Raw genomic sequence first — 11,242 nt, forward strand, 5'->3', positions numbered from 1 at the left:
TTATCATCTTTTAATATTTTCAATTTTTCCAGGACCAGCTGTGCTAATTCGACATTGTTTGTGTTGTTATTATTATTCATATATCGCACTGAGGGATATTCATCTAACGCATAACAAACATTGGAAATTCGGATTGCCAATTCCTCCAAGTCAGGTGTACGAACATCCATGCGTAATGGATTATAACATGATTGAAAAGAGTCGTGGCAGTTCAAATAAAAAACCTAAGAAGTATATACAGATTAAAAAAATATATGCTATTTTTATAAGTAAATTATTAAAAAAGTTTAATCTATACCGTGTATAAATGAAACCCACCTGGCTTTCAAATGGGATGAAAGCAATGTTAATCTCTTTGCACGATTTAATGTGATGCTTAGTAAGTGATTGGGACAGAGTATTAAAAAGTGAGTCTGGACATGCTTGTATTAAAATAAAGCAAAATATTAATACTAGGTTAATCATAATAAAACATAAATAATTATAATATTTGTTAATAAAACTAAAAGTAAACCACCCCAACCAACCACCATCTTACCGTACCGTGTCTTTTAACATAATTATTTGAATTACAGACAATTACCTAACATAACCTATGTACCAATAATATTAATAATTTTTCACTATGATATTATTTTAACACTACAACTATAAATTATTGAGTTTTTATCTAGAGCATATTATATAAGTTTATATGTAAGCGTTAAAGTTGTAGATAAAAATTAAAAAAAGTAATAAATCAACTACCAACTACGTAATAATATAATTATAAAATAAATGTATTTTTAGGAATACAAGTATATGATAAAATATGATTTAGAGTATAAATAGTTGAGATAAAAAAAAACAATTTCCTATTAACTAGGTATAGGTAGGTACTACGTTCTAATTTTCAAATCATCTACATGATAGTAATAACTTATAGGTTAAATGGGATCTTTAATTTTAATTTTCCACTAATGGCTAGATATTATAAGCAATAGATATAAAAGAAAACTTTAAAATATGATTCTGTATAGTTTACCTTTACATATTTTTATATTTTTGGACTTTTAGTCAAATAATAAAAATTCTTTTTTTTTTTAATTCCCAGGTTCACTTAACCCATTTCCGCATACGAAAATGTAATCAATATTATTTTTTAGAAGTATTTTAGTAGATATACCCCATATGGCCATATATTATAAACATCTAATCATAAAACCAACTTTTAATCCATGCCCCTTCAATAATTATTTATAACAGAAAAATTATATTAGTTTAAATTTTATATACAAATGTTTTAAGTAAAAAATAATCAAAATGCTTACCTTTTGTAAAGAAAATGTGAGCGGCTTTATACTTTTTAACTCCGTCCCTAGGAAAATCCTCGACAAGAGCAGCAATTGACTTTTTAGTTGGTGTCAAAAAATAAACAGCGTCCAGATTTACTGGTTCGCGTACTTTGAGCAAATCTTCTACAACTAAAATAAAAAAAATTTAAATAATATATAATTAGTAATTACTTACATATTGATGTTATGTATCTACTTTAATGTTAATAATGTTTCTTGAATCTTTAATAACTAATCCTAATAATCCTATTTAATCTTACACTTAACCAGAAGATGATACGGTACGCAACAGGTCTTCTCATTTAATTTCTCGAAATACTACATATTTCATGTCATACTATTTTACTTTCTTAATAAAACTTAATTAATATCTCGTGTGCGTAAATTACAAGTATCCCAAAACATGGCCGGATTCCATTATAATTAACTAGACACTAGACAGAAATCCGTCGCCTTAAAGAGGTATAACAGGATCGTCAGGCACGTTTTAAAGATAATAGTAAATGTCAAGTCTCTAGTACCAATAGTTCAAATATCAATTCAAATTTTATACAACTTTTTGTAAGGTAGGTATCTAATAAAATGTAAAAGATTAGATACATGAAGTATGGTATTGTAACTGCTAATAATGCGTAAAATTAATGGAGATTTTATACCTTCTCATTAGCCTCTTAAGCGTGTCATCTTTCATCAGGAAGGTCATCAAAAAATACAATGATTTTACCAGTAAATAGTTTTGTAAATGTAAATATCAGTTAGTATAGTCACATTAAAAGGTTAAGAAAAGTAATCACAAGAATAAATTAATAAAGTCTAATTGTTAAAGGCTAATAAAATAATCATTGTAGCAGCATAACTAAACGAGCAACCAATAGAAGTACTTGTGGTGAATTATTATTCTACTGATACAATATTTTTTAAGGAACAAAAAATTAGAGGCGTTAAAGCCGTTGTACAAAAAAATGAGTAAGAACATGAAAAGTTACCGAAGGTCATCACTTAAGATTTGATTCAATACGGACCAAGCATAACGCACGTTGAAGGAGATTGGTTTGTTAATCTTATCGATAAATATTGATATTCTTTTGCTCTTAGTACGGAGGAGATCAGTCGTACTTTTACAAATGTATTTTTCATAGAGATTGAACATAATGTAAAACCAATAGTATCTAAACCATGTAAAATATCGGCGTTAGAATGTTTAAAAATTGACAAGATTGTAAAGTGAAACTTCATCTGTTCGTGATATATAATTTACATTAAATCTAAACAATTTTGATCTAATTTCATTTGTGAACTAGTCGATTTTTTTGGACATACTATGATCAGTTTAATAACAAGCGAACTTCAACAATCAATTAAATTAAATTAAAATTGATGCAATACTAAATTTTCCAATGCCTAAAAATTGTTACGAAGTTACGAGTTTCTCGGTGCTAAATGGATATTTCCATCGACTCATGCCACATCATATAATTAAATCAAGAATTATTAGTAACTTGCTCAAGAAGGATAATACATTTATTTGGGAATCGGAGCAATCAACAGCTTTGAACAAACGCAGCAATTATTTACTAATAAACCAGTTTTAAAATTGTATAAATCTGATGATAAAACGGAATTGAATTGTAACGCAAGTGCGGTAGAACTACTGAAAAACTGTTACAACAGGGAGATAATTGTAAATTTAATTTAGTATATACTGTATATCTGTATCAAAGAAGACAGCAGAAGTAGTGGTTATATGTATCATTTTACAAAGCTAAAGCTGATGGAAATATTGTGGAGCGTTATTAAATTACGGAAACTTTTAGTAAATATAAAATGATTGATAACTATAGATTGTTAGCAGTGGCGCAACTAGGTCAATAGATCCCCGGTGTCACTTTTAGTGAAGCGTCCCTAATTTAAGTTACTTACGCTTATTGTTGTGAACAAATTTGGGGAAATCGATAAATTATTGATTAGAAAAAATGAGGTAATATTAACGAATTCCTAGGTTTTTGTAAATACAATTATGAAAACCCAATAATAATGGACATGACACAAATTTTCAACTCTATACATATTTTTGTAGCTCACCCAACGCAGTTTCATTAAACCTTTGAATAGATTCACCGTCGTTATAACCATTTTTTCCGGAAATTTTAAATGACACCTAATGTTCCCAATTTTTCCAAAAAAAATCCAGGTTTTTTTTTGGAAATTTTGGTCCCTAGATTATATTATACAATATACTCTATTTTTTTTACATTATATGCTCATTAATCATTATACCTATTATATTTTTATTGTTACTATACTGACATAATGCACGTATGTATACGTAGGTATCTATTTTATACATTTATAATGTATTTGTACTTAGTAGTTACTAGTTAGTAGTTCGTATTTTGTGAAATTTGATCCATACATTAAAAATGAATATAATGTGATTTTGACATTTATTATCAAATACGAAATTAAGATATTAATAGTTCATAATTATTGGTAAACGGACAGTTTGTACTATCTATTGTTTGAGTAGCATATCGCGGACAATTTTTACGGCGACAATAAATTACTAAAATATGATCGCAGACGTTTTGTACGGTATGAAAATGGTGATGTTTTTATTTTGCACGTTTTTGCATATTTTGAATAAAATGTATAATATTATTGCATAATATATTGAATAAAATTAATATTATTGCGAAAAATGCATGTTATAGATTATATTTCGTATTAAATTCTAGCCCTGCTGATTAAAGAATAAAACTTGGTTTTTTTGTCAAACATAAATTTTCCAATTTTTCAAACATAATTATAAATAGCATAACATAAAATTATAAATTTTATTTATAAAACAGCCACGATAGTTGTCCAATAGGACAAACACTGATTTATTTCAATAAATAAATATTTTTTTTTGTAAATATATTTTCTTTTAAAATATATATTATGTTATATATATGTTTATTTAAATGCATATTTTTGCATATTTTGGTAAATAAAATGCATATTTTACAATTTTTATTGAATATAAATCATAGACCTGATTATTATTATTATTTATGTATGTTAACATTATTAACTACCTGTGTTTTGTAATAACAAATTATGTCTAACATTTCATGTCTCAACATTTTTTTACCTGAAATAGTACAAACTGTCCACGGTTTTCATTTTTTCTGGGTAACTGTACAAAGTGTCCTACAACCGTGATTATTGGCTATTTATAATTTTACTAAACATGATGCATAAACTCACCAGAAGTGATATAAATAATTTAATAAGTATTAGTTAATTTTTTAAATACAAAATGGAACCTAACTAACGAAAAAAACACAATAATAATAATGTAGTTTCATACAAAAATAAATAACAAAGAAATGTTAGATTTCTTTAATTAGTTAATCAAATTTTCAAAGTTCCCCGCCCGAATGTAAATAAACTTGAACTCTAAATGAAACACTTTTTGTACTTATAGTTATTTCATTATTTGTTTTAACGACCGATATTCGATTCTAAAAAAATTAAGATAGTAACCATTAACAATGTATAACCCTGCAATTATGTAAGCTATGAAAACCAAACTTATAAGGTATTCTAGGTATTATTCAATAAAATAATACACAAACAAAAAAAACATATACTAAATGTTGAATTATTTGGAGTAATACGAGATTTATTTTTAAAAATTCTTACTTTTAATAAAAAAAAATTTTAGTTTTTCAAGTTAATTATAATAATTTGCATAATTTCTAGTTTAATTCTGAATGTTGGTTGATAGTATAATTAAATAGCTTTAAAATAAAAATAAAAAAGTGGGCAAGTGGGTATCGCTCTGCTGTATAGTAGAGATGGAGAGTAGGTCACTGATCACCATAATGGATGTGTTAAATTTGAATGCAATGACGGGTATCATTGTATACGAAAAACAATTCTGAACGGAGATGATTTGTCAGTCAATGATAATTAGTTGGATATATTATATTATTACCTATATTTAAATTGTAATATATCGTTATTTTACGGGATTTCGTAAAAAAATAAATTTTATACGCTCATAAAATGTTTTCTATATTGACGCTGGAATTTTTTTTTACAGTTACTAGTAGGAAAACTTATAGATAACCTTGTATTGGATTTTTGAACGTTAAGTTATCACAAAAATTTTATGAATTTTCAACTTCAAAATTCCTTGCGAATTTTCTCAATTTTGATATATTTCGTAAACATTTGAACTTTAAATAGTTATAAACAAATATTGTGACTAACGATTTTTAATTTTTTTTTAAAACGATAGGTACAACTTATAATAAACCTTGTATTAAATTTTAAAGATTTTTTGGAAAGCCAAATTTTTTTTATCGGCATTTTAAGAAAAAAAACTTATAAAAGTCAAAAATTTCAATTGTCTATAAGAAGCTTTAAAAAATTCTAAATATTTTGAAAATTTAATCGTAAATAGATAACGCTAATATAAACATTTGGTGAAAATTTCAAGTATTTATAATGATTCGTTTTTGAGTTACAGCAAAATCAAAATATCAATTTTGTCGAAAAGTGGTTATGCGTAAAAATTCCCGTTTTCCGTTATTTTTTTAGGGTTTTTCCCGACGCTTTTGAAAACTACTGGACATTTTTTACTTTTGACCCCCCCCCCCCCCCCAAAGTACCAACTAGATGAATTTTTCTATTCAAAGAGGGGCTAAAGTAAAAAATCGAAGCATTAAAACGTGATGACAGACACAAAAATAAAAAAAAACACATCATTTTAAAATCAATACATTCATCACTCCGTTCAGAATCTAAAAATTATGTTAAAATGTTGAAAATTTTTGTAGAAACATAAAAAAAAGCATGGTAGGTTTGGTTATGTTTAAAAAAAAGTTGATTAGCCCCTAATTTAAAAAATAAAAATGTTAGACCCCCTCTTTAAAGGTCATTTCTTCATAATTTTAGGTATACTTTCATATAACGTCGGCCGGTCACTTCTCCCCGGAACACATTGTATATATTTGTGTAGGTACTACATAGTTTTCTTTAGTTCATAATGGACAAATAATAAATTATATGTTTAATAATATAATAATAAATAATAAATTATATGTAATATTTTAATAAGCACACTGGTAGTTTTTAGTGTTTTGCTAAAATTTTGCATAAAATGTTGTTTATTTTTGATCTTTTATTGTATATCTATACTCATCGCACGTTAAGAGCATGACCAGTCGCGAATATAAAACAATTTCCGCGCGGTACTGCGCGTAGTGAACGCAATGTCAACCGCTGCCCACTCATGCTTTTATATGCAGCAAATATAGTGGTAAACTTTGCTCAAATAATATTTTCAAGCAACCATAAACCTTATGTACTCGAGTATAAAGTGTATGCAAGCAATTAATAAGCCAATTGAATTACCCAAGGATCGAAACCGACAAAACCGGTTTTCTAAAAACCCCAGTTTTTGCATTTTTGCATACAGTAACGAAAACGGAAACCAAAAGCATTGATACACCGGTTAAAAAACCGTGACTGAAACCTAAGATCTTAAAAAACCCAAATCAAAACCATAGAATTGAAAAACCGTTCTTAAATCGATCAAAATTTTAAACTAAAATCGGTTTCTTCAAATTTTAGAAAGTTAATTATATTATTTATAATTCTAGTTAAAACTAGTATATTTATACGAAGAAAATAATAAATATTATGTTCGAATTTATTATTAAAAATCCCGATGCTATTACTGAGTATTACGAACCTACGAATATTAGGTATTTTATATTTATTATGTTCTATTATTGCTATATACTTATTGATTCAAGAATCAAGATTAAAACATAAATATCACAATAATTGTTATTTTGTTCACCCCTATGCGGCTATGCACGTCTATATTGTTCCTTATAATAATTTTGAAGTATTTATAACTTGTGTATATTATAACAATAATAATAATTATTATAATTAAACATTAATGTGATTGAATAATGATCTCAACTATTTGTTGTATGCAATAATAAGTACAACATATTAAAGTTAACCACACGAAATTAGTTCTGTTGTACGTACATTTGAAATAATTATACAAAATAATAATAAATATATAATAATAAATAATTATACAAATCGGACATATTATTTTAGGTCTTTAGACTTAGGCCTCAATAGTTACTAAATAATAAAAATCAGGTGTACAGCTATTAGGTACAGGAAAATAAAATCAAAATTTAAAAACAACCATTCCAAAAACCAAAACCAAATAATTTGAAAAACCGATCTTAAAACCTAAACCAAAACCAGAAAATGTAGAAAACCGTTCACAAAAACCGAACCGTAACCGTTGAAATTTGAATGGTTTCGATCCCTGGAATTACCTTGTGAATTAAAATTGGTCTTCGATAGAGAGCGATCATAAGTTAATGCAGTCACTTAGATACCTTTATACAGGATATATAGCTATGGTTGGGATGAAAAAGTAAACTTAAAATTTATGTTGAGGAATCCAAAAAAACAGTAAAACAGACGGACATACACAGCTAATACATAATTTTATATAATAATAATAATATATATATATATATAGACACTTAAAAATAAAATCTGTTATTGGATAATGTATCATTAGTATATTTCGATAACACCCTACTTAAAAATTATGTAAAAAGCACTAATAATAAATTGATTATCACTAAAAATATAATGTTTAAAAATAAATAATTTAATTTTTTAAATTACAACCATTATTGTTGTCCTAATAATTTTAGCTTTATGGAATAAATATCATAAAATACTTTTGTAATATATATTGGATACAAGAAAATATTGAAAATAAATTTTAACAAAAAACCCAAGAATTTGTACCATATCTTTTAAACGCCTAATATTATAAAAAATACTAGAAAGAGTATTGACAAAAACCTCCCATTATTAAAATATTTAAAATTATTCATTGTTATTTGTTAATATTAACGGCATAATAATGAAATTTTAAAATATAAGTCAGTAGTTTTCAACCTTTTTTTAATCGTTATTTTTATTTTTAATGTGGCCCCCTTATAAAAAAAAAAAACCGTTGCTTTATTCATCAAAATTGTATTTAATTACTGATCAAATATTTATATGGTATACAATTTTGATTAATTTACACTTAAAAAATTAGTTTATTTATAATACAACATTATTTTAAAACATATTGTTAAGCACACACAATAAATTTAAATATAAAAAAATACATAAATAAAATTTTTTAAATGTACAATTTAACTTGTTATTCGCGTGTTAATGGGATACTTGAGCTAAGATTACGCTCCTCGACATGTTATTGCATAGATATAGAAAAAAGTAAAAAATTATAAGTCACTTTATTTTATTTTTAAATAATATGGAAAAGTCATGTTATCTATTATTTTTGGTGACTCCCCCAAACCTAACATTCGAGACCCCCTGGTTGAAAACCACTGATATAAGTTATATTTTAGCCAAATTCCCGTGTTAATATCGATATTATGTTATTATTAATGTTACCCGTAGCACACAAACTTACATGTAAATATAATATTATCATTTATGATATTATTATATTACCTAGGTAATACATTAACACTCACGAGTAATTCCTTCATGGTACACATCATGCATTTTACAGCTAGCCGATACAATCTGCATTCCCTCTTTGTCAAGAACCAAAATACACCAGTTCATTCTTGCGTTTGGATCATTTGGCTTGCAACTCCATCGGATGGCATCTTCCAAAAATACTAGATAAAATTTACAATGAACATTAAATAACATGGATTATAACAGAAAAGACAAACACGAGAGTTTTGAATTTACTTACAACTTTGAGCAGCCTCTTTGAGCCCCATTACTTGGTAATTTATGTACATCAAATGAATACTGTTGACATAAAAAATCGTTACTGATTAGCCATCAGTATTTGTAATGGTTAGTGATTGTGATAAAACGGAGAGGATCCAACAAAGTCGTATCTCTGAATGACGACAGTCCAGTGATGAATGTTGGTAGATAGGCCCAGGCTCAGAGCGCTCCAGCGGTGGCTATGATGTTTAGCCACCGTTGCTATAGGAAACTCGGTACCCGGATAAGACGCACAATCGATTTGTAAGCGCTGCCGACGAATAAGTTTTGGAATAATTGGTACTTTTCTCACATCGCCGTTTTCGATGTTCTTACTATTACTATTATATTGTTTCGTCGTGGTGACTGGCGTGAGAATTGGTAGTCTAGATACTAGATGCGACGAATACAAATTATGAAGTTTGGATTTAAACTTACCTAATTAAATAAGTAATTTTAAAAGAATTTTTAACAGGGTATTCATTTGAAATATATAAAACAGCTATAGCAAATTTGTTTAAAAAAAAATATTATTTTATAATTTTCAAACCTAATAGGTAAATCGGGGTAAAACGAGACTATACTAAATTTAGTTATTTATTACATTTAAAATTCTAGTGTTCTTGTGGATATATTAATAGGATTTTATAAATACAAATTTATAGTGTAAGAACACACTTTTAGAAAATAGTCAATCACTTGTTTGCAGAGGTTTTAGTGGTAAGACATAAGTTTTACAACTATAAGTAAACAATATTTTAAAAATTAAATTTTTCAAAATAGTATGCATAACAAAATGGTGTAACCATTTAAACTGCTTACAAAATTTACAACAAAAATGTATTCTTTGTATCTTAAATATTAAATATATTTAAAAAAAATGCAGAAATAATCGTAGCGACTCATTTTTTCTTGTAAAAGAAGAATTACAATTTACATAAGGCCAACCCTATCACAAAATAGATTTAGTGTCTTAGTGATCTAGCTATTACTTTAATATATTTAATAAATACAGAAATAGAATAAGATTAAGTAATTATGTTAAAGAATAAAGATGATTAAGGTATTCGCATATACAATTATAAAATATAAAATATACTTTGGTACTTACTATATATACTCGTAGAATAAAAATCGTAACATACTTTTCAATATTTTGTTGCTTTGCTTACATTTAATTTTTTTGAAACATTTTGACATTATAACTGATTATAGTGTGTGCTCAACCCTAGTATTCCAAATGTGCGAGTGGTAAAATTTCTCCCCTTAGATTATAATACTTTTTTATTTTTTAGTACTATGTCCTCTATAACTAATAATAATATTAGCCTTGTTTCAACATCTATAGTTATGTATAACAACTTAATGCCAAGAAAATAACTTTAGATATGATTATAGTCAGTGGCGTACGCAGGATTTTACAATGGAAGGGGGGCTTTAAAATAAATAATTACTTAATGTTTTTCAATGTACTCTATTTGTAGTTTTGTTAGTCGTTTTAACATTTTTGATTTTTTAAATAAAACTTTATAGATAATTATAAATACCTAATTATCAGATTTACACTTTTTAAAAGATATAGGTAATTTTAAATAATCTGTACGCACAGATTTTATATGTTATTCTATTGTTCTTACTATCTTCATAAAAATAATAATACGGATTTGTACATAAATATCTAATATTCAACTAATTATTAGGTACCTACTTGATTAATTAATTTTTCGTCTGTTTATTTTTATATGAATTAACACATACCAATTTGGATTTGATTTTTTTTTTTTATTATACGAAATTTATATTTATTTTTCAGTTATAAACTTATAAATAATTTAGAAGTATTCACAAGTTATAAATCTGAACCTAAAATAACTACTTGTGAATTGATGAAATTTATATGCATTCATAAAATGATATTATGTAGAATAATTAGATATACCTACAATTGATAGTAATATTGTGGAAACAAAAAGATTAGGTACTTATCACTTTTCCATTTTATCCATTTCCACTAAAACTGTAATTTTTTTTTCTCCATTAAATGATATATTGACATCGTATTC

The 11,242-nt window shown here is 26.3% G+C and overlaps 1 protein-coding gene across 1 annotated transcript; it reads right to left on the reverse strand.

Moving 5' to 3' along the window:
- Nucleotides 1-3: 3 nt before the first annotated feature.
- On the reverse strand, nucleotides 4-9,187 carry LOC132925003 (syntaxin-binding protein 2-like). Its single transcript, XM_060989437.1, has 6 exons — nucleotides 9,160-9,187; nucleotides 8,930-9,079; nucleotides 1,311-1,463; nucleotides 319-422; nucleotides 109-224; nucleotides 4-43 (listed from the first exon to the last, which is right to left on the reverse strand). The coding sequence occupies exons 1-6, from the start codon at nucleotides 9,185-9,187 to the stop codon at nucleotides 4-6; spliced, it is 591 nt and encodes a 196-aa protein (XP_060845420.1).
- Nucleotides 9,188-11,242: the final 2,055 nt, after the last annotated feature.

The sequence above is a fragment of the Rhopalosiphum padi genome, chromosome 3 (genome assembly GCF_020882245.1).
Source record: "Rhopalosiphum padi isolate XX-2018 chromosome 3, ASM2088224v1, whole genome shotgun sequence".
NCBI lineage: Eukaryota > Metazoa > Arthropoda > Insecta > Hemiptera > Aphididae > Rhopalosiphum > Rhopalosiphum padi.

What these genes read in the sequence shown, in the direction of transcription:
- LOC132925003 (XM_060989437.1), bottom strand. Translation starts at nt 9,187, where the DNA reads ATGGGGCTCAAAGAGGCTGCTCAAAGTT. An exon ending in CAAAGAGGCTGCTCAAAGTT is followed by an intron (nt 9,080 to 9,159) that starts GTAAGTAAATTC and finishes AATTTTATCTAG; the next exon opens with TATTTTTGGAAGATGCCATC. An exon ending in ATTTCCAATGTTTGTTATGC is followed by an intron (nt 44 to 108) that starts GTTAGATGAATA and finishes ATGTCGAATTAG; the next exon opens with CACAGCTGGTCCTGGAAAAA.